At 39.4% G+C, this 25,279-nt stretch overlaps 1 protein-coding gene across 9 annotated transcripts in view; it reads right to left on the reverse strand.

The window, feature by feature from the left end:
* Nucleotides 1–25,279, reverse strand: part of LOC124214239 (protein amalgam) — a 224,261-nt gene that overhangs the window by 13,900 nt on the left and 185,082 nt on the right. For 8 of the 9 annotated variants that reach the window (XM_046616446.2, XM_046616449.2, XM_046616448.2 and 5 more), the window contains 4 exons: nt 15,221–15,399; nt 6,253–6,463; nt 3,056–3,167; nt 1,254–1,432 (listed from right to left, as the gene is read on the reverse strand). In XM_046616446.2, coding sequence (XP_046472402.1) covers nt 1,254–1,432; nt 3,056–3,167; nt 6,253–6,463; nt 15,221–15,399 — 681 coding nt within the window. Of the gene's footprint in view, nt 1–1,249; nt 1,433–3,055; nt 3,168–6,252; nt 6,464–15,220; nt 15,400–25,279 lie in introns of all 9 variants that reach the window. The other variant, XM_046616451.2, reaches the window with a different exon arrangement.

Genomic DNA, 25,279 nt, shown 5'->3' on the forward strand with positions numbered 1-25,279 from the left:
CTCAATTAAACAAGCTGAATCACTTTACAGAGAAAAATTAATAATTTAACCTGCAGTCGGAATGTTCCGATTTGCATCAAGTAATAAAATACATACATTTGAAATAACCATTTATGAAGTAAATATTTGCCAGTGTCGAATCAAACGAATATGAAATATTTAACATCGACTGTTATTTCACTCACGGTAAAACAATTTACAATAGCATATTTTCACGAGTTATTTTCACGTTACATAAACGTAAAACACTTGTAATGAGTTTTATGAATGCTGGAGTTCTTTGACTGGCTGTTACGCTCAATAATAAAGAATAAAAGGAAACCAAATACCCAAGAAACAACAATTTTGGGTGTTTTATGAAAAATCGATTCACCAGCAAAGTACGAAAACACGGTTCATCGAAATTGAACGAACGATATGCTTGTTCAGTAAAAAAGAAGAAGTAGAATAATGTGAGTAGAATATCAAGAAGAGTTCTGGATTCAGATTCGTTTACCGAATAATACTTCACTTAAAATTAGCCAAGACACAAACGATTTTCTAGAATTTTTGGGGGTGGGGGGATATTACCATTCTGACTGACTGACTTTATCGAACATCGAATCATTGTTACACGACGTTATCCATCATCCAATAATTTCATTGCTTTACCTCGCTGAAAATTTGTCTGCCTTACCACGCTTTTAACCCTTATCGGGTAAAATTCCGGAACTGCATTAGCAACACGCCTACCTTATCGAGCAAGATTGAGCGATTTTACCCAGTGAGGCATGAAACTGTGGTAAGGTAGGAAAACATTCAGTAAGGTAGAGCAACGAAATTATCGAACGATCGATTCCGTCGGATTCGATGATCGATAAAGTCATTCAATCAGAGTAATTATATCCTCTCAGCTTCAAGGATTTTAGAACAGGGTTTGTGTTTTGGCTAAGTAGAGTGTCGGTAACCGAATCTGTATCCAGAACTCTCCTTCATATTTCACACTTGTTCGATTGGAAAAAGTGTAGTAAACCAAACAAACGTATTTGACGACTATAACCACATTAAATAGTTACTAAATATACCAAATTTCCTTTTGGATAGAACAGTATTCAAACAGTGGGTGTAACGGTATCCATACACTGAGAGAAATTTTTAGTTCCGTTTACCGCTCATTCCTGAACTATTTTCATTTTTCACCACAATCGAAAAATATAGTTCCAGGTACAAAATGATAAAAGAAATACAGGAGTCAGGATAGACGACTCACCCACCATTGAGTACGTGCACCATGACGCTGGCTGACTCGGCCGTCGAGGGTGCGCAGGTGTAGTTTCCCGAGTCGGCGGGTAGCGCCCGAGAAATTAACAGCTTCGAAGTCCGCGTCTGTTTCTCCGTTACGACGCTGATTCCACCCCGCTGGCTGTAGTTTATAACGTGTTCGCCCCTGTACCTTTGGGGGCAGATGAAAGGAAGGAATTTATTAAGAGTGACCTCAGGATCGCTCGATTGCGCCTTGCGTGCAAAGCCGTATTGCGCAAATGCGTGAAGTTGGTGAATCGCGTACGTGCAGAAATTTTGCAAACTTGTGTATTAAATGGGAATTCCATTCTCGTACTTTTCCAGAAATTGCCGAGGAGCTATACCTATACGTACATACGCTATACAGGGCGAGATTAAAATTTCCTTTTCGTCTTCCGGCAGCTTTCTCCGGGAAACAAATAGCTTGCCAAAAGTTTTCAAACAAAGTCTCGCTAACTGCTAAAGTTACTTCTCTCTCACCGTCAATGAAGCGGGCAAAAGAGCGCCCCTTACCTTTTAAAAACGATCCACGAGTAAAACCGTACCTTCGCTTTGGGCAGCGATTTCTTTGCTTACTTATTCATTTCTCTATAGATCGTCACGCCGAGGTGAGACAATCGACGTTAAATTACATTCAAAATCGAGGTATTATAAAATACTGATTCAAGTGAGGCGGAAATTCGGTCAGAAATCAATCGAGGCTGTACTCAAAGTCCCTTTCATTCGCTTCAAGTTATATTCGTTGCGATTTGAAATCAGTAGAATTCAATTTGGGTAATTTACATTCGAAAATCCAATCAAAACAAAAAAGTCTTAAGTGAGACTCTATCCCGAAATGATCATCTCCTTATTAAAAATTTTGATCTCGCGTAACTCGAGTTGAAACTTCCAAATCTATGTACGGAATACGGTTTCAAGCAGATTTTACACAGACAAGCAGAATTTCCACAAACTCTAACTAAACAAGCATAATACAATTATCGATGAAGAGAAAGAAGAACTATTTTCAGAAAGCAAAAACAGAGCAAATTGTTTGCGCAGCTCTTTCTTCAATCGTGACCGCAAAGAAAAAAAAAGACCAATCGACGCCACGCGAATAAATTAATAAAATTAAAGGATTAATGACAAAAAAATATGAGAACAAACTCGTTCATAAATTGTGTGAAACGGAAAAGAAGTCGATGATACGGTGGCAAGTCGAGAGCGTTGCAAGCTCCTCGGGGAACGCTTTATTTCCGTTGGCGGCTACATCCGGGAATGCTTGAACCCGGGTGCGCTGCACGTTTAGTTTGGAGCGTTGGATGTAGTGCAATCGGTGAATTTGAACACGTATACGATTATCAAATCGAAGTATCTTCCGGGGTGAAATACGCCGATTCTGATAGCACATATCAACCTTATAGCCTCGGATAGCAGCGCGCGTCTTAAAGATATTACGATAAATGGGGTAGGATTTTGAAGGTCTTCGAGAGTTGCAATTTTGTTTTTCTCAAAATCTCAGCACTAAGAAAAAGGCATTAATTTTGTTATTGCAGAGTTAACGTGGAGTGGTATAAATTCGATGCAGATTTGAGAGTTAATTATATGTTTGTTTTTTTGTGTTTTTTTTTTATTGATATAAATTTTTGCCAATTAGTAAAGTAATTGAAAGAAATAACGATGGAAAAAGAAAAATCAGTGCCGAAGCTTATTTTAGTATCAGAGTTTCTTAAAGGTATGACGATGAAACCATTGAACGAATCCTGATACTTTGAAGGAGTTCAACAGGACTTACCAATAAATGAAGGACGGAGGCTCTGGAGTCTTGAGCACGGTGCACGTCAGGTTTATATCGCTTCCACTTTTGATGTAGAGTTCAGGGTTCCCCGTGATCATAGCCTTCGAAACTGAAAGAAGCCAGACGAAAGGTGTGAGAGCCTAATTGATCCTGGATGAGAAAAGGGCGCTGGTCTGGAGGAAAAAATTGATTACATAACGAAGAATAAAGGGAAAGAGAGATTAGATTTTTTAGAAAGATAAAGAGAGAGAGAGAAGGGGAGGGGGGAGTAGAAAGAGGGAGAGGGAGGATGGAAAAAAGAGAAACAAGCGGATACAAAAAAAAAATTCAATCACGCGGGAGAAAGCCAAGCCCAACGACCCGGCGCGCGCTAATATTATTTTTGCATCCCGTTGGGGATCGAGTTAGTATTTTACATTAAACCAAAATGAAGGGCAGCAAAAGCTCCGACCATATATATGTATACCGTTGCGCCGTTAATGCAATTATAGGGGTAATACGGTTCGGGCTGATCTGTACGATTAAAACTACCTTATGCAAATCCGAATAAGTGTCTGTTCATGTCTTAAAATCCCGTACCCGCTACTCGAAACAACCTAATTTGAAGGTGAGCTGAAATTTTTCCTTTCTTCTTGCTTTATATTTTCGTAACCTCAATTTCACGGTAAAACAGTCTTTATACATCGCAGATCGGAAGCCGAATCGATCGTTGGTCAAGAAGAGCGTTGCGTAATTTAGACTCGTGGTTCCAGCTCGTTGATTTCAAGTGGCGAATCAGCTCCCAATCAGCTAAAAGGTAAAGTAGATCGTTTTACTCGATAATAAAGAGCTGAATTTTGGAATAGTGCACTTGATTTATGACCGATTTGTCTCAAGGGTACTTTTGACTGACGAGAAAAGCATCACGCCAGTTTTTTCAATTTTTGGAATATTTTTAGGTAGATCAAAAAACATGGGTCACGCATTTTCACTTAACAGTGAAATCCATTCTCAAAGTTTATTCCCAAAAATCGGAGAAAACTTTGATCTTCGTGATTTGAACGGCTCAATCAGCGTGTCAAAAAATACGTGTCCAACTGTTTTTGACGTGCGGCAACATGTCACAAAACGAAGAAAATCGGTAAGGGTTATTTCGTTCTTGGGACTGCGAGTTACTGCTTACGTAATTGTCAGTAATATTTATTCGGTGAATAAGCGTCGATACCAATGACGCGTTAGAAACCAGTTGAACCTATTCACCCGGGTTGACATTGCGTGTTTTTCTACGGGTTCTATGAGCGTTGTGTAAAAAGCCTGTCAGTCGATTGATGGAACGGCTTATCCATATATCATGGACTCGTGAACGGACGGTGCAAAGAATAGTAAATCGAGAATATAAAAATGGGGAAAACGACTAGAAGTGGAGTGTAAAAAAGGAAAAGTAGAATTAATATTGACTGATCGTTAGACGGTAATCAAAGCTTCGTACATTGGGACGAACGACTGCAAACAGATTAACCTCGGTTGTACTCGGAGGCTATTCATCACGGGGTAATTGGTTCTGTCAGGCAGCATGGCTTTCTTCCCTCAACGGCGGGTTATAACAGCTTGCGGAAGGGAATGAAATGGGAAGACCAAAATGGGGAAAAAATGAAAAAAGAATGCGGAGAAATAAGCAGATTCGAAAGTGACGAATTGCGGATTTGCCGTCGGAGAAGGAAAAGGAGGAGGCGGAAATCTACTCTGCTTGGTGCACTGCAAACCAAGGTGTACAAGGTGCGAGGCACCGAACTACGGCACGCCACTTGGCGCTGCTTCGCAAGTTGATGTGTGTATTCAACCACCCACGGCGAGTCTAACCGCCACCTTTGAATGGTGCCTAATACCTGAGGGACATGAGAAGTGAAAAGAAGAGCAGAGGCGAGGAAAGAAGAGAAGCGAGGGCGGCGGCCATCCTCGAACCTCAAGCTGCACCTTTGAAGGATATTTTTCTCCAACACATAGCCTCGCCTCAGCTCTTGGGCATCGGTTATTGCTTTGATAACCAGGCCGCGTGTTCACCAGTTCACCCACACACGCCAGACACGTCCTGGAACCGTTTCAAAGCTTTTTCCTACAGCGCAAACGTTTCCCGTCGATTCCGTTTGATGTCGCGGACTCGGTACCTCGTCGTCTAGTCTGGGTGCCTGTTTATTCCAGAGTGAGGGAGTATGCAAATCGCCGACCGAGTTCTGCTCTGCGAACTCACGAGACCAGGTGCTCGGATCGCTTGCTTCTCTGTATTCACGAGGGAATTATGTTATCTGGAAACTCATCGATGACGCTAAGGATCAATTTAGAGCAGGCAGGGTCACAGAGGTCTATAAATAGGCAACGTTTATTTGGCGCCACCTCACTGTTGAACTTGATTCTGTTGGTACTATGCATGTATTCAGTTGTTGAGTTGATTACGAAAACGGTCTGTTAAAGGAATCATTACACAGAACTTCTGAGAAGATTATTGTTTGATCAAAGCTGACATTTCCACACCATCATCATCTTTGCCCATATCTCCATTTAGGCGTAATGGATATGGCCAGAAATGGATCAGTCGATATGTTTCAAGTGTCCAAACATAGCACATCTACTCTGATGGAATCTTAAACTCGAGGATGATGATATGGTCGGACAATATCAGTCAAAATGTGTCGATGCAAAAGAAAGAATTATTGACGAGTCACAGGTTCAGAAGCCGGGGAGCTGTATTTGAATTCAGTCAAGGTGAGTTTAATTAAGTTACCATCTTCCGTGGTATTGCAAAGGTAAAAATTGAACGATCGTTTCTCTTTGAAGTATTGCTCTACAATAGAACAATTTTTCTGCTCAATTCAGAAATTCACTTTCGGATAGCTTGACATTGACATCAAATTATTTTTTCGTACAGTGTACAATCTTGGCTTAACAGAAAAAACAAACGTGCTACCGCAGTTTAAATGCTTCGAAACGATTAGTAGCCTATCTTTTCGTTCGGAACCCAAGTGCTTCAATTTAGTTTTCAAGTCGCTCAAATTGAACTTGACTGACTTCAGTCAATAACAGTATTAGAACCTTTTCTGCAGTTTTCTTTTTCCAGTCTATTGCTTTTATGATTACACTGCACATCCTGATGGGCACAGTAATTTGACGAGAATTTTGGGAAAGGGAAAGAAGCCCACACGAATCTAAAGACAACTCACCGACTACACTGAGGTGGTAAGCCTGGCTGATCTTGGGCTCCGTCGAGACTTGACACTCGTAAACGCCGCTGTCTCGGATCTGGGGTGAACTGATCTTCAGGGTCCACTCGTCGCTACCGTCACTGTGGAGCGACTGAAACCGCTGGTCGTTCGTGTAGGTCAGAATGCCGACCGTCAGAATGTGCAGATCCCTTTTTCTGATCCACGAAACCTGGAAGAAAAATGACGATCGATGGATTCAACGTCAGCGTGATCAATCTATTACATGTATATTGGGGTGGTTCGAAAAAAGTTTTTGACTCTCTCTAACCCCGTCAAATGGTAGGGTTTTGAAGCAAAAAGAGCCTGCCAAAAGATGAGTTCTTTAGCTCCAGTCTCTTGGTTTGTGATCTTGATTTTTATCTCTCGTTCATTCGACACAGGGAAATTCCACTTTTTTTTAAAAGTTAAAATACTAGTGAATTGTTCAATGTGTTTTTAAATTTATGCTTGAAGCTGATTCTTCAAAATTTCCAAATCTGTATCAAAGCATAGTTCTCGTCGTTAGAACACACGTTACAATCACCTGGAAACTGCCAATTTTCTCTTTTTCGATAAAAAATTTGAACTTATAAGAAAAAGTGAAATTTTCCAATGTTAACTGAATGGGTGATAAAAATTAAGCTAGCAACCTGTTGGACTTGAGCTACAGAGCTCATTTTTTGGAGGGATCTTTTTTCTAACGAACACTAACACTTGAGAGGGTCAAAGTGAAAAAAGACTGTTATTTTTAACCATCCAAGTGAATATATTATTTTGTTTCTTTTCTTTCATCGATCTTTGGAAAACATTCTAATTTAGAATATCTACCAATTCGCTGGTTATTTGCAAGTGTCGACATTCCACGCTTTTAAAACACTGCATAAACCAGCGGAGTGAGTAACACAACCTCAATAATTGATGTATGCATAATGGCCTCTGGTAAGAAGCATATTCAGCACTGAATTTTTGTTTGCGTTTCAGCTACGGAGAAAAAAACGCCTTTCTGCAAGTCATATTTGAGTCACCGTATCTTCACAAAGAGCAGAACAAATCGTTTCAGCGGGTTCAGTGGCCTCGTTTTTTCAAATAGAAAGCGAAAAGATCTGTTTTGGAGGTTACGTTACCCGCTCCACTAGTTAAATCAGCTGTTCAAAAATCAGAAAAGGGTCGATTTATATTTGCAAAGAAATTATTTTTCAGATTGGCGAAAAGCAAAACAAATTAATTTATACTAGTTTTAAAACACTCGCTCGCTAAACTCCGGTCGGGGTCAAATGCCTAGTGTAACTGGTTTTGGTGTTCGTACGCTTGCTTACTCGTTGTCAGTGTTTTATTAGATGACATAGTTGTAGGGGAGACTGGGGCACGATGACTGCCCAAAAAATTCTGGTACTTGCTTCACAGTATACAGAACGAATACTGTCTTTGCGCATGTGACGCAAACCGAATCTGCCCGTAAGATTTTTTCTATATAATGCTACAAATCACGTTTACACATGCATGTAAGTATAACGTATTGAGATTTTATGATAATAAATTTCGTCAAAAAATACCACAAAACAACGAGCTAAGTACTGAGGGATTTGAAACACTACGCTCAGAAATTTTAGCTCTAATTGAACGACGTTATTTTCATGTATTCCTATGTATACAATGCCAGCCACTCACCAATTGCAATTTGTTGATCCTAGTCGTAAAGTTTTTTTTCTGATTCAAAATGTTATCTGAAGCATGCATATTGGTTTGATGGTATAAAACATGACGTTTTCAATAATAAAATTTGTAAACTTGAAAATTAGTCAGGAAGGTTAAAAGTCATCAGGTCAAGGACCTGGACCGCCAGAACTACGGAGTGCTTGTCCTGGAAGTCAAGTTTCGCCAGAAAGCGTACCTGGAACGCAGAAACTACGCAGCGCTTTTCCTGGATGTCAAAATCCACCAGGTGGAGGACCTGGACAGCCAGAACTACGGAAAATTAGTCCTGAAGGTCAAAAGTCACCAATACAAGGACCTGGACAGCCAGAACCACGGAGCGCTTGTCCTGGAAGTCGAGTTTCGCCAGGTAGCGTACCTGGAGCGCAGGAACCATTGAGCGCTTGTCCTGGAAGTTAAGTTTCACCAGGTAACGTACCTGGAGCGCAGGAACCACGGAGCGCTTGTCTTGGAAGTCGAGTTGCACCAGGACGCGGACGTGGAGCGTAGGATCCAGGAGGTAGGGAACCCGATACTCGAAATCTGCGGAGTGCGATTCTCATACGTCCTTTCTACTGCGCGGTTGTTTCCAGACTGAGGAATTCGGCTAGCTGATTTTCGTTGTCGACGATTACTATAGATCGATGACGTCGAGAGAGAAAAAATTTTTCGTGACGTCACTTTCTGAACATCCGAACATCCAAACTGTGGTTCCGAACTTTAATACAATGTATGATGTATGATTTCGTGAATAAGTTCTCGAGTTGCACATATCCTCGTGAAATGAATGCCTAACTACAATCCTACGTGTTTGCCTCGGGCCAATGGTTAGGAAGCCAACGAACCCGATTGGCGTAAACCTCGATCGACTGGCTAATTGTTTACAGACAGGCGGCGGGCGGTGCCTGGACTGGAATGCCAAAGTTGACACCGCTAACGCCAACACCTTGATGAATAAGTTGTCTCGATAGTCCGGACTTCAAGGTGCAAGTTGCCATTTGGCAGAGCTGCTTTCACGGGCCATCGAGTAGATCGTTCTAAATTAACCAAAACCCGGAATTCCGAACTTACGAGTCAATTCCCCTACATAAATTGCAGCTATATTCGACATTTTGCAAATTGATGTGCTTCGGCTTTGAACGTGGTGTGGCAACGTCAAACTGAGAAGGTGTAATGAAATCGATGCAAGCGTTGGAATTTCCATTCACACCAAATAATTGAACTTGATCTCCTCGCTCAGCATCCAACGATAAATACCAGTTGTTGCATGAATCCAAAGTCACTAGCATATCAGTGGGGTTGACATCAATAAATCGGAAAAATACAGTACCACCGTTTCTTGCAACGAGATTTACTGAGATCGTTGAAAAACTAACAAGTACGAATGTAACTTAAAAACTTGAATAATTCCTAGAGCTTATGCATTCGTGCTCGATCATTTTTCAGCTATTCCGCGAGTTTTCAACAACTGAAACGGCGATCCATTTATTATATATCACGATCGCATTGCCAAAGTGAACTATAAATTTTTCCCCAGCACGGATTCAGTCGAGTCGTAATGTCACCGTGAAAAATGCGACTGTTCGAACTAAAATAAAAACCAATCGTACATTTTTCATCCGAAAGTGACGTGAGAATGTTTCGTCGAATGGTTTCGTATTCATGTCGGTACAGTGTGTTACGTGCTCAGTCCCTCTTCGCACTCGCAACTCATTCTCCGTCCATCTTATCTAGAAGCCTCTTCACTTCATTAGACTAAACAATCTCTCGCACATCCTGTGCATACCTGACTATTTCCTCTCAACCCCAGAACCCTGATCACTCACTTTGCTTTGCGCACTCACCAACGCTTCTTTCTGCTCATCCCAAGTCACTTCATCTTCACCTCTCGACCCGCGCACTTCTCATCTACCTTAGAAACTGATCGCTTCGTCTGTATATTTTCGAACCAATCAATAAATATGAAATTCATGTTCTAATAATAGCACGCATCTGTTCGACTGTATTGCTCGACTTCCCGGTTGCTATTAAGGATAAAAGCAAAGTTCAACCCCATCGCACTGTATTCCTTACCGCTCGGGAATAAACGACCCTAAAATCGTTGCAACTGTATACTACGATTTCAATGGTGAAGCTTTTTTCCGCACTTTTTTTTCTATTATTTAAAATGGTAGAAGAACGAAGTTTCTCAATATTTTGCAACCCTCCGCGTCCCCAAATGAATAAAAATGAACGAATAAAAAAAGTTGGTGAAATTGATATCAATAGCCGTAAATTGCGAGGTCCCGGGATGACCGAGCCCTAAAATTCCGGACGGACATAATAAAACAAGTGTCGTGCAAATGTTTGAACATTTGTTTCCAGCCAGAGATGCGAATACTGCCGTCCAGCACGCAGACACGTTTTATATACACAGCAATTTTGGCATCGAGGGAGTCAGGCGTGTCTGAATGCAGCGGCGTAGATACAGTCGATATGTTTTGATTCATCATCGATGAAAATCAGGGATCAAGAGAAGGGTTCTGGGCGTCATTTGGATGATGCATGAAGCGGCAGATAATAGGCTGAGTCACCTAAATTATACACAACCACAAAGTTGTTATATATTGTACCAGGGACGGTTTTAATCTCGTCTGGTCGGAGCAGAGGGTCGTGATTCTAAAAAAAAAAAAAAAAAAAAAAAATAGAATAAAAAATGGCATAATGGAGTAAAAAATCCACTCGGCTAATGGGAAAGAAGAATTTGACGAAAGGGTAAATAACGGCCTGTTGATAATAGGAGAGTTAGTAGGTTTTGGTTTGTGGACATGAGCCAGCGGAGGGTTTGCACGGAGGCTCGGAGGCGTTACAAAGTTATTATTTCCACTCCTCGCAACTCGAATCTCCATTAACAAGAATCACGATCCTATAAAGTGCATGAAATCGACGAACGTCACGCAAAACGGACATCGCCATATCCTTTCACCGCGTAGAAATTCAACATCACAAAAAGAAAAGAAAAAAAAAAAGGACGGGCTAAAGAAATATTTGTCGCGATTGCCTTTTTTTAGCTATATATGTATATATGGGTCATTCCATGTCAAATCGACCAATAGTTGGAATCGACCCCCTTCGATTTGGCCGAATTTTGTTCAGGAGTTTTCTTTTATCCTATTACGAAGTTATGCCAAAGGAAAAAAATTTTTTAAATTTTTTTCAAAAGAAATGAAGAACTCAAAATTTCACAATTTTTCCTATTTTTAAACTTATATTTTAAATATCTTGAAAACTGTTGCAAATTAAGAAATGATCAATGGTTAATTTCAAAGAGGATACTTGGGGCTGTAAAAAAAAAAAATTCTCGAAAAAAATTTTGAAAAATCTCAAATTTGTGAAATTTTGAATTTTTAAAAGTTCTCAAAATTGACGCTCGACAATAAATTTTTGACTCAAATTTTTTTGTATACCATCTTGAACCAACCTTAAGAGATCCTGAAATTTTTGAAACTGTGTTTTTAGATTTTTCCATAATATGAATTTTTGAATTTTACTAAAAAAATTATTTTCTTAAAAAAATTTTTTTTTCATTTTCATCTCAAATGTGTTCAGTAAATCATGTTAGTTTGTAATTTTGAACAATCAAAATTTTATTTAGGGGCATAATGATGAGCAATAAGAACATTGATGTTATTTTAGTAATGAAAATTGATTCCGATCGATTCCAACTATTGGTCGATTTGACATGGAATGACCCATATATGATTCAACTAGTTTTCATTTTATTCTTTATTTTTGTTTTTTGTGCTCAAATACGGTGTATACTCACGTAATTATACTTAAACTCTTTATAATTTAGCGCGCCCGATTGTTTCATCCAGATTTATACTCGTTGAAATTGTTTGAAGCAGATTTTTATACTTTTCAAACTATTCGAAAATCGAGTCTTATTTAATTTGGATTGAAATTTATATTTTGAACTTTGAGTTAAATCCGGAAAGAGTTGTACATTCGGCGAACTTTAATTTCGGCGAAATTTCGTTAATTGTTTCAAATCTTTTCGAATATATTTTTTATACTTGTACAGATCTTTGGTAGTGACTGACTCCAATATTCCACGTCCATCTTCGATGCTTGAATCTTAAAGAATAAAAAATTCAATACCGATCTCTTATACATCAGTTTCATCCTCAGACACCAATATAATTCGGAGTTACGACGAAGTGGATTCGATGGGTTTGAAAATGATCCATATTCGGATTGTTAGATCGATGGGGCAAAGAAACCCTTCTTGGCACAATCGACCTTTATTTCTTACAGATTCGATTAAATGAATGATCAAAATGTAGAAATGATGACACATGTATCTGCATTGAGAACAGAAACTCTTCAACCGAAATGAACAATTACTTGATTATCAGCAAACAAATATGTGATTCGATCAAGAATCATTACATACGTGATGCTAGTGTTGAGGGGACTGTTAATCAACTAATTACAAATTACGATTTGTAGTTTCAATTGGTAATTATGAAAACAAAATTAATTTGAAATTACAAAAGTCCACCCCAATATAGCGCGGAAATTTGTTATTATATGCGCCCAACACTTCTCGACGCGAATATGAAACGTTATTCGAATTCACAGGCCAATACACAGCATATTGTTCGAATCAATTCGAATTCAATTGAACTCAACATAATCGTTAAATTCGAAACAAACCAAAATAATATTTTCCCTGCTGTTTCCTAAACTTGATTGGAGTAAGATGAAAAAAAAAAATGAAGAAAAAAATAACAGGGATCAAACCTCACGCACCTTTTTTTTTTTTTTTGAAAACCGGGCTTCGCTATCAAATCATGGAGTTAGTCTATAATGTCTGAGTTGTCGGGGTACGACGAGAGTAATTTTCTAAAACCCGGTTCCGGCCCGAAAGAGGCGTGTTTCCAACCTGCAGCGAAAGTGGGTGGGATTCGTTTGCTGGAAGAGCGGAGTTGGTATATTTATCGAAATCGACTTTCCTACATCGGCCGTGAGAGAGAGAGAGAGAGAGAGAGAGAGAAAGAGAGTGGAAAATGTGTACACGCAGCAGAGGGATCTCGAATGGCTATCGCGGACGGGGGTTTATACGGGCTGGTCGGAGGAGAGATTTGAAAAGTTTAAAAGTCAATAAAACGATTCCGCTGCCAAAGTAACGGCGACCGAACGATACTCGCGTACGTAGACGCGTAACTGCATCCGCTGCTCCGGCTATATACACGGAGAGTTCATCCCTTGGGATCAAAGTTATGGCTGTGCGTTACGTGTGTCTACCCTCATACTTTTCTGATACCGCGTCGCGAGAATATTTGGATAAATATTTAAAGACCGAGCTCATCCTTAACTGCGTAAGTACCCGCGCGATGATCAGAAATAAGTACACGCTATTTTTACTCACGTTTTTAAACTTTGATAATCGATGATGTAAGAAGGTGGTCTCTGTGTTTATAGCTTAGAGCATACACCGCTGGAGGGAGCTGCCATCCGATCGACCTCGCGAAAAATGTAGCCGAAGTGATGCGAGAGAAAGATATTCGTTAGGGTTACTCCGTTTGTCTCATTCCGCATTTGATTGGCTGAGATGAAAGGTGTCGACCAATCAGGTGTGGAGCGAGAGAGACAGATTGTGACAAACATAACCTCACTCCTTTTCACTCCTCCGCTACACGTTCCGTTTACGCGAAACTATCTACGGTAGTTCATGCTCTAAGGTTTATAAGGACCGAGCGCGAGTACAAGTAGCGCCTCGAGTGGCCAAATTTATCACCGTCGGTGGGACTTGCACTAACCTTGACGAGTCGTCTGGCGGTTATTCGTCATCATTTTTTCGAAAAAACAAACCATGGTACCAAAAAAATGTCTTCTCTCGGTGTGAGCTGAGTGAACGTTAGTTGTTGCGCTGTGAGTTGTTTCAATAGTTTCAGAAATACCGAGTAAACCGTTATTTACTGTGTGACAGGGTGATTCAAAACGATTGGTTGATTTCGTGACGTGGCGTAGCCACTGAAGATTATGATTGGCTCAGTCATTGGCGTAGAGAGAGGAAAATGCCCGTCGGTTGGGAGAAATACGGTCGATTTGGCGCTGTCGTCAATTTGACGCACGGTCTCTTATTTGTCGTGACGGCTGCTTGTCATCAGACCCCGCAATTGCGTTTTTTACATATTAAAAAGATCATTTAGCTACTGCAAAGCTTGTACGCTATTTGGAATCTGAAAGTATCTGACTTTGATCTGTAAATACGCGTATCTTGCGTAAATATAAAACCCGATGTAATATAAAAACACTAGCGTAGCGTTATATTTTAATTCCACACACCTAAATACCTGAGAAAAGCATTATTACTTAAGGGTGAAATGAAAGGTTATACTTGGCAGACCTGTGTTATCAATTTACCATCAACAGCCTGTGATTTTTTGTAACGAAAAGAAAAAGGAAAGAAGCTTTGGTATTAAGTAATATACATAGAACATATGAAGTGGTACGACGATATAAAATTTTAAGTACAAGTTGTTTTTCCTCAAGATCGATAATACTCTGTGTAAGAAGAAGCTTATTTCTTCGGCAGACGCAAAATTCCAGCCTTTTTCTCGAAATTCTTGACTTTTCCTTCACTTTTTCATGCTGTAAGGAATTTCATAAGTTTTCCCGATTTTCCAATTTTTCCTTGTGCGTACGAACTCTGCACTGAGTTTTCGCATATTTTTCCCATAGATTGCCACGTTTACATAAAACTTAAAAAAAAATAAATAAATAAATAATTCGTGAATTTGTCAACTACGGCGAAATAAATGCGGTTCTGATTGATAACCTAAATTATTGTCCTGACAACTTTTTTGTTGAATCAAATAACATTTACGTAACAAAATCTTCCGTTGTTAGGTATTTTTGAATCTCCGACTCCAAGTAAGACTCCAACCATCTCTGATATTCTCGTATTTATTTTTTTGCTCAGTGTGACGCCTTCGATTTTTCTGTGAAAATCAAGGAGCCTACTTTTTCTAAATAATCAAATACGTTTCTCCAAGTTTAGATACTTATTTTAAAAAAAGTTTATAATTTTTCTTCCAAATCTTTTTCATTCGACTGCCAAGTCCTATCACTTTCAGATTTTACACTCGGTCGTGTTCGAATTCCCCGCAAAAGTTTGTCTGACGGATCGACGCACTCTTCTCTTCTCGAGAAAGAAAGGCTTCGCGGATTCGGGTATCGGTTAAAAATGATAGTTGGTCAAACTCACCGCTCGATCACCGAGGTTCCTGACCCTGCAGTGAAGGTAGGCTGACTGTCCAACGGTGGTGGTGGTTTCCCTTCGGGTGGTGTTGTCGAAGTAGGGTTGGCTGAAGGGTGGCTGCTCCCAGTAGGAGGGCTGGTGGTGCTCGACGACGTTGCCCCCGTTTCCGTTTTTCGCGGCGCATTCTAAAACCGAGAAAATCCCACCAATCTGTTAGCAGAAACGACGCCGCATCTATTTCTTTGGTGATTTTCCGCGCTGGTCGGAGAGGCAAAGGAAGATAATAAAATTCGGAATGAGCGAGCAGGCTGACATTTTTCTTTATATCTTTTCCTTTTTTATCTCTATCCTCTACCCCCCCTTCCACCGTTTACTTGTCTTTTTTCCTCTTGTTTTTTTTTTTTTTTTTTTTTTTTCCTCATTCACTTTTGCCCCTCTCGGCCCCTCACCGTCCCGCAGAAATTAATAGCGCAGACGTTACCGAGCTCTTATACGCTTCTTAAGTAGCGAGGAGATGCCGAGGCTCGAGAAAGCGTCCGTCCCTCGGGAAGTGTTACTTAAAATTCCACCGTTCAGCAGTATGGGATGCCGAGTGGCGGAGAGGGCGGGGGCGGGGGGGGAGGGGAGGGTCTGAGCGATGCCTGTAAATGTCTTCATTTCCTGTAAAAGTCCCCCTAATTCGGTTGGGCTCTGACGCCCAACGCGAAGAAAATTCTGCCGCTCAGGTAATAGACAGACACCTGAGGTCAAGCTGAAGTTAGGGATGTATATGATAAACTGTTAGAAATCGCGGGAAAAAATTTAATTTTTTTGTTTTTTTTTTTATCCGCTACAAAGCCTATATTTTAGCTAAAGTCTAAGAGTTGCCTCGCTTGTTCATATTTAAAAAATATCTAAATAAGCGCTTGTTCAAGTTTCGTTCAACGGTAGCTTACAAAAAACGAATTAAAAAAAAATTAGGAGCAGCTGGATCTTGTTTGGATGTAACAGTTTGGATTATCAAATTGTGTTCAATACTGACGTAATATTTTTTTCACAGTAGAATAGTGAGAAACCAGATACTGAACAGCGTTACGATTTTCGTATCTGTTGTTTAAAATAGACCTAGGCTGATATTCCAAGGTCTAAGAATACAATGTTATTATTTTTGAAGCCACAAACCGTACAAACTGGAATGAGTATACCTTTTTGACAGTTCGTTTGTTGTCCTAGTCGGAAACGATGTACGACGAGTAAGATCTAAACAGTATTAAAACAATGAAGTGAGGAAACGAATGTTCGAAAAATGTCACTGAATTTAGTCTATCTAGATCTGCATGTAACCGACAAGTAAAAATATCCCTGTCACATGGAGAAAAATTTAAGAACACGGATTTCAAATTGCAGGATTTCATTTTATTCAAAAGATCAAAAAAAAAAAAAATCGTTATTCTTCTACTTCTTTAAATTCATATGAAAAATATCGGTCAGAAAAATTCATATTGCTCGTCAAATCTGATGAAAAAAGGTTTATTCTTTTCGTAAATCAATTCTCCACAAATCTTCTCGGTTTGACTTTAAATTAACGATAAAGTTGTTCTTGCTGAGACGTAAGTTTGTTACGTATAAATTATATTGATCGTGCACATATGATTTTTTTTTCATCGACTGTCGTTCAGTAGGAGAAAAATTCTACGTCAGAAAATTTGTAGAGAATTTGTAAATAAAACAAGCGATTTATACCCTTTTTTTACTAACGAAAAATTGCAAGACAATGTGATTTCTTTAAAGTTATCAAAAACGAGGTTTTTACAGTTGAAATACGGTTTTCGCAAAATTTTCGGTCTGGATCACAGGGAACTCTTATTTAGACCTGGCTTGATTAACTTCAAGTGTACTTTCGCGCCATGTATTGTCATATATTTGCACTGATAAATATTGGGATTCAGGAAATCGAAAATTTCATTTACAATTGTAACATTATGTTTAACAACTTTGATGCAATCACGTTACTGAAATCACCTCTCAAACAAAAAGATCGTGCGATTCGATCAATTTTTACAAATTGGAGCTCATTTAATTCGTCAATTATTTGCATCAAGTCACCGTGACGTCAGGTTCGTTATAACGATGAACCATTTTCTTACAAAGCATATTATTCCATAATATTCAAGAAATAACAATAATTACACTGTAATTATGAGTCTTTTGATCGGTAAAGAAGATTAATAGAAAATATAATTCCAACAGTTTGTAAAGAACTGAGAGTTGACTGTGATTAATTAAAATCGAACGAACGCTGCATTCGTGTAGCATCGAAAAAGAAATCAGCATCCAACAGTGCGGATGTTCTAACGTGATGAATGAATCTTGGTTAAAATTCATGGGTTTCAAAGAACTTTCTACGTCAAGATATTTTCGTAATCAAAATCCGCTTGATTGACTCGAGGCAAGAATGTGAAATTTTTGTCTTGTCGTTTTTTCGTTTCTGGTGTTTTCAGCGAACCGTGAAAACCAATTTTAGGTCAATAAAATAAAAAAAGGGTCGAAACGTCAAGCAATTTGACAGTATTCGTTGACCTAAGACGCCGAAAACTTACTCTCACAGAATTTGGATAAGGTCGGGTAAAAACACTTCAATAACAGGCTAATATTGCACTCACAGAGCTGCGCCAGAATTGGCTCCTTGTTTTTCAATACGACGAAGCAGATTCCACGGTCTTGCTCTTTGAGCGATTGAGGGCGAGTACTTCGCTCTGAATATTCTTCGAGCGTGCATTAACTCAGGAATAAAAGAAAACTCAGAATCCCTACGGGATGCTGCACATGTCAAACGCGAACAGCTTCGATGCAGAGAGAATTCCTGTCGTTTTTCCAATACTTACATTTAGATTCCATCTGTGTTAACGTGGCTTTGTTTTTCATGTTTTTGTTCCCAATGTAGGGCACAGGGTTCGCTGCATCAGTAAACGTCAATTCGTGACTGATCTGTACATGTATACGGTCGTTCGTGGATTCAAGAAGAGGGTGAAATCGGTGAATATTGATGTCTGAATGACACCTCTTGTCGGGAGGAATTTGGAGTTCCGGAAAATTCATGCCTTAGATCCTCATTTCAACAGTGAGATGTTTTGATTTATTAAGTTGACCGTAACAGAAAGTCCCAGAGTATATAATTTATGTTCAAACCATCTCCGCGTGATGTTTGGAGTTTTTAATAATAATAACCTAGCAACCGTCATCGACGTCTTGAGAAACTCTCTCACCACATTCGACGATGGATTCGCATACCCGTATAGACTTTTGATCGAAACCAACGAGGCACGGTACTCAATTCGCTTCCACCTACGCGCATAAATGGGGAAAAGTATAGTTCGAAGTCCGTGCGCAAGTGTAGAACGGGGTGGAGATCGGTAATTGAGATACCGGTTCAACTCAGCATAATATGCTGCTGTTTGATTTCGGTTGGATAAATTCAGGGAAAGGAGATATAAGGGAGATTTGTTCAGGTAACTGTCGGTGATTACTTGACTAAGTCAAATATAACGGTCAAACATGCCAGGACGACCATTTTCATGCATAAAACAACTCAGCTTTATTTGAAAAATATATAGAAGCCGTTTGTTCTCAGATTTCTGTTTCGGGTCACGCGGTGTCGTTCAAAGTAGCAAAAATCTTACTAGAATATTCGTGTAATATAATGCAAATTGAAATGTGAGATTTTCTAACAGCCAAACGATCCGTGCGCCTGATGCAGGCAACCGCGCAGTGTCGCCACATTCTATTTTTCATCATTTTCCACATTTCCTAATATTCAGGTTATTTTTACAAATAACGTTTAAAATTTCGAATAGTCACGGTGGGATACGATGATCGAACCGAACACGAGCTGTATCTCTGATTGACTTGCTAAGGCGCACAAATCCTTACGCTGTTAGAAAAAATTACGGTACATTTTTGGTTAGGTAAACGTTTCGATATGCTGTGACAATGTCAGAAAATTGAACACCCAAGTGTGCATGCGACAAATTGATCGTCTGTTTAGATAGGCTGGCTAATTTTATTTAGATAGGCGACGACGCGAACTGTTAATATACGCAAGCTTTTCGAGGTTATGTTGACTGAGATAAAAATTCTTCACATTTCGGTTACCTCAAATTCCCAGCGCAACATAACCTCGGGGCGCCAACGAATTTTGATAGCTATAAACGTCTAGCCGCGTGAACTGAGTTGGCAATCCTGACAAGCAAACAAAAAAATAAAACTCGGCGGGAATCGGTTGAACCAATCAATGAAATCACGTGATTTGACGCCTGCGCATTTGGGTGTTTGGTTTCCCGAAACTCTCACCGATACGTGCCACAAAATTTTTCTTCCTCAGTATTTCGTATTTGCATAAAAAAAAAAAAAAACACTCGATTCCTTTTTCTTTGCGAAACCCCATAACGACATAACTGTATTGAAACATGTATCATCGTTCTGATAATTTGGCGAAAATTTCGCAAAACAAATTGCTTGTAAGATGAAGTGTCCGGCAAGCGCAGCTGCACAAGTGGGAGAAACGATTAGCGTTTGAGGAAGGGGGATGTGTTTTCAGTTGAATGCACATCGCATCGCGTCGACGAGGCCGAAAGTGTCGGAAAAGCTTGCCTGGGTCAAAAAGCTCGCGGCGAAGTGCGGCGAGAGGTGGGGGGGAAGGGGGGGGGAGGCTGCGGCGTTTGCTAATGACGTCAGGGCAAGACTGCTAGGTATACCTATACGGTTTCCGTTTGATGGATGCGTGTGCGAGGGGGCGTTCCTCCCCCCTCCCCCGTTCCGTGCTTTTCCCCCCCCCCTTCTCGCTGTACCTTTCGGTTTTCGGAGGGTTCTTCCGCCCCGCAGGAGAGTGTGGTTTGCCGGGGTATTTTTTTTTTTTCTCGCTTTATAAATTTTCCTTCTCTCTCTCATTTTTTTTCTCCTACTTTCTTTCCCTGTTTTTTTTTTTTAGTTTTTTTTTAGTTTTTTTTTCATTGTATTTGTTTTCTCTACCGCCCCCCTCTTCTACTACGGTTAACTCCCTCGCAACATTTCATTACTCATTCGCAACCGCGCCGCTCGCTCTCATAGCTTAGGGCAAAGAGATGCCGTGCCCTGCGGTCGCGTACCTCATGTCAAAACTTGAGAGGCTACCCTTGCGTTTTAACCGACAGCTGCTCCTGCCGCTGCTGTTGATGTTGATGTTGATGCTGATGCTGCTTATAACGTCCAGAGTGGGGCGGAAAGAAGGGAGCGAGGGAGCGAACAAGCCCATGGACAATTATTTTTAGGCATGGCATAAAATGACGCAGCGAAATGGTAGGTACATGATTTATTTTTCATAGATAGCACCGGCATATGCAACGATCAATTTTTAATCCTACATTTTATAAGCTCTTGCGTGATATAAAACTTACACCTTCGGATTTCTTTTGATACGCTCTTTTTTCATCAACAAATTAGAATCTTATCGAAGTTTATAACTCTTCTGAAATATTGTAATATATGTACCACGTACTTCGAGAAGCTATATTTAGCTATATATGGAATAAATACAATTAAAACATTTTTTTTTTTTTTACAATTGTATTTGGAATATAATTTAATGATAACTTTTCTACTCGAGTAGAATGGCAAGCGCTCCACGAACCGCAAGTATTTTATCATCGCCGGTACAATATGAAAGCGGCAGGTAACGTCAAAAATGTTGCTTCAAATTCAAATGTTTGTAGTCCAGAATTGAAGTAGGATATTCAAGTATGAAAAAAATTGTTGAATAATGTCAAAATGTCACTCAAGCTCGTATCCAGTTACGTGTGCACGAATCCGCTCATGTAGACGTACATTATGTATTACATTATACATACCCAGAACGGGGATTGTGTCAGCTGAAAATTAAATCCAGGATCACCTCTGACGTCGTTTATTCAAACGCAAGAGGAAATAAAGAAAAATTTCACTGTACGTATGAAATTAAAGATAAAAGAAAAAACCACGTAGATCTCACAATTATATTCGTCGATTGAAGTTATTTTCACCTCCGTGAAATAGCTTGTAAAGTCTCGGCAATTAATATCGAAAATCAAGGTTTATGAATCTTAAGACCATAGAACGTAAAGCTTAAAAAAATAAAGCTTCCCAACGTAAAAATATATATTCTTTAACAGTTAGATTTTTAAACCCCAATTATTATGAGACTTGAAGAAGAATACTCGTGAATTTCGACAGCAAGAAATAAAAATCAATCACAATTTATTTAATCGTTCCCATTGTTTGCTTCAAAATAATCCACTTTGAACTACTAGAGTACTTTTCCTATTTTTATAGAGTGTTGTGCGTTTTTGCGGACACGAATCAATCGACTTGTTTTTTTTTTTCTGCAAGTTGGCTGATTCAAAGAGCTTTGGATTTCGGACTTAGAACGAAGCCGCACGCAGAAAAGGCGTCGATGTAGATTGCGACCGCGGCACGGTAGCTGGAAAGGGGGGGGGGGGGGGGGGAGGGGGGGGGAGGGTTTAGAAATAATCCTGACTGACGCATGACGTGAGCATGAATTTTCACAATATTTTTTCCCTCCCGCCGCTGTCACACTTTTTCCTGTCTCTTACATTCTACCGAATTTCTATTGCTTTAGTCTGGTTTCATCGTGTAATTTAATCGTATTCAAAATATATCATATCCGTTGTTCTCTACTTCTTCTATCAATCTACTGAATCATCTTGTTGTCATACGGTGTATAATTGGAATCAAGGAGTGCATAATATAATCCTAATCAATCGATTGAAGTTTTCTAAGTGGAAATTCACCATTTAAGGTGATCAGTTAACCAAAGATCGATACCGTTTCATGATTTTTTTTACGAGATTGGGTATTTGTCAAATCATTATATTCATAAGCAACGAAGATCTATTTAAAAATTCGAAAATATAAAATACATGCTTCATAGACAAAAGTTTGGATGTCGGTGCTATATTTCAAATGTTTTTATATTAAAAAAAAAAAAAAAAAAAAACCTAGCAGATGCGCCCGATTTCACTTTACGCCGGTTTATTTTATTCAGAAAATTAGTTTCTACAGAATCCACCGAATTAACACTTTCTAAAATCATTTTGGAATCGTTAAACGTTGAATTCTACAACAATACACCGATACTGATAACGATTAACAAATTTCAGTATCGAAATAAATATTGTAAGAAAGAAAATTTGTTCGAATGACTTTAGGGGAAAAAGTATTCCTATATCTATTTCCAGAGAGATTCTCGCAGCTTGGTAATACAATATAATACTTTTTAAAATACTCAATGTATGACCGATTTGTGATAAAATTAACACAAAGTATCGATTTTCCACCAATCAACCAACCTTCTAATTAACACTCGGCCGCGTCTGACTTCAACGAGCATTTGTACCAACCTTCTTAGGGTTATCATCAACGTTCTTTTGTCTCTCGAAATGATTCATCTTCGAAGAGAATAGCCTTCGGTATCGCAATTGCGCGTACGAATTAAGGTATTCGCCGTCTCAGTCCTTGGAGTAATCGTACGAAGCACGTACGGATGGAGAGTCGAAACTGGTTCAAGTCGGCTAATGAATCAAATTTATACGCGGTTTGCGCAGCAGAATTTCTACTTCCGGGCAAAACGCATCTACCCTCAATGTCGCCGTAGCCTTTCACGGTACACTGCGAGTACAGAACGTGCCTTTCGATGCTGCTTTAGTATAGTTTGAACCTCTTCCCCCCTTTCCTGTCTACCTTACAGCAGGTGAAACTTTCAATGTAGTCAAAGGAATATGGCAGAAATATGTAGACTGAGAGTAAAGTAAAAGATTTATGAGAACAAGAGCAGTAAAGTGGAGAAAAATGAACTAAAAACAAGAAATAGAAGAAGTCGGACAGAGATATCTGGTTATCACTCTCCCTTTCTCGTCGTTCAATCTTTTACTCAAGAGTGAAGAGTGAAGAATTTCGTACTGGCCATATAGTGTGTTTCGAGGAGGTACGAAATAAGAGATGAAGATGAAAATGAAAAATGGAAGAAAATCAGAGATACCGCGCCTGAAAAGTGAGAGAAAAATAAACTATTGTTAGAACAATCTTCGGGCACTTCTCAAATAATTTTCTATACACCTTACCATGATTTTCCTGTCTCATTTTATACAACTTGATCAAAAATCTTGTGCGCAAGAATAGAGAAGGTAGAAGAGCGATGGAAAAAAATACGTGTCACGTCGCACATGGCACAATGCCAATTCTGTGATGCTTGAATAGATTTTATATATTTTGCGCATTTTTTCATGCGTGTTTTCCGTACGCAAAATACCCGTTTCTATGACGGTAAAGTGAGTCTGCGAATGCGCATGCGCGGAGTACGGAAAAAATCACTTTCAAGTCGTGGGAGTTAAAAGTGTACTTTTCCGGACTGCGCGCATGCGCTGTCGCGATAAAATCTGACATTACGCGACCCTAACCTCAATTTCGTGCTTCGTGAAAAAACGCGTAACATACTCTTTTTACATAAATAATCGTATATAAAAAGGCGGCAATAGTCTTTTCGCCTCGCGTATTTGCAATATTCGTCTTCGGTTCGCCTGCGACTCATATTGCAAATTATAAATCGTCCAAATTATTTCTCAAAATTGTCTTACAACTTATACATCGGTCCAAAGTCAAATAACTACCGAACGAAATTTCCCGACAAATTTACATCCACGCAAACTATTCAGAAATAGCTTAGCTAAATTCGCTCGCAATCCAATCAATTCCAACTCACGAAAAACTGCACCGATTTTCTATAACCGTCAAAACATCGAGATCAAGTGTAAACTTGACTTTTTATTCCCCATTTGACTATCGTAACTTCCTTTTTTTTCTGAACACGTATACAGTGCCAGAAGTAACAAAAAAAAAAAAAAAACTGCTCCGTACATCATAAAATATTTTGCCTTTTTCGTCCCAGTTTTTTAACCTCTAAATCGTCCTATACGTGGCGCTAGTAGACTTTCGACACTTCTGACACACTTGCCGATGCCTTTGAGGTTATAATTCTGCTCATTCTGTTCATTCTGCTTGTGCGAAAATTGCGAATGGTGAATGTCACGATAGTTCCGATCGTATATTTAGACATAACACGTATAAACCACATAACGAATTCTGAGGGCACCGAGAAAGTTTGCCAAAGAACAACTAGCGCCGCTAGTGGCGGAATTTGGCGAGGAACGTTGCGCGCGCCACTTTAGCAGCGAGTGACAAAGGTTTGGTAAAAACCAAGCAGCCGGCGGATTTCGGGCATAATGCCTATCTGCCATCGCGATTGCGGAGTCAGGCGATTCGTTTGGGTCGGAAAGTAGGATTAGCGGTAAATGCAGCAATGCAGGACTCGAAGTACTTTGCTGCAGCGGTTAAACGACGCGAGGATTTATATATACCGACTAAGATTTTATCGGTTGGGTCAACGACTGGCCAGCCAGACGGCTCGTAAGAGTCGTAAGTTTGCGCAAAGAAATTGCCACAGGTATTATACGTGTTTTCAACAACACGTGAAATCTGTTTGCAAATCGCAATGGTAATTACTCACACGCGTTTACCGAGCAATTTTATCCCCATTTTTTATCACTTCGATCGTAATACGTTTATTTTCAGGCTGATCAAGTATACGTATAGTTGATGCACGAGTTTTTTCTATCCTAAAATCTGTGGAAAATATTTATTAATAATTTGATACACAAAATGAAGGAACGAAATTTGCACTGAAATTGATTTTAACAAAGACAATAGCTGTATCGTGTACGAAAGAATAAAAGTTGACAAATTTTCTAAATTATCTGTGAAAGAAATATTTTTTCAATTCGAATAAGTTTAACTTCACTTGATAATAAAAATAATTGTTTCACAACAATTTTCACAAAAATTATCGATCATTAATTATTGTGACAATTAGGTGGTGACTCGCGTAACTTTTCTTCCCTACGCTCCTCCAATAGCTGTCAAATCTTTTCAGATCCTCACTGCGAGAATCGTAACGCAAAGAGCTTTTCGAAAAAAACCACTTTCTGACGTTATTCCAAATAA

Source organism: Neodiprion pinetum, chromosome 3 (assembly GCF_021155775.2).
Source record: "Neodiprion pinetum isolate iyNeoPine1 chromosome 3, iyNeoPine1.2, whole genome shotgun sequence".
Lineage (NCBI taxonomy): Eukaryota > Metazoa > Arthropoda > Insecta > Hymenoptera > Diprionidae > Neodiprion > Neodiprion pinetum.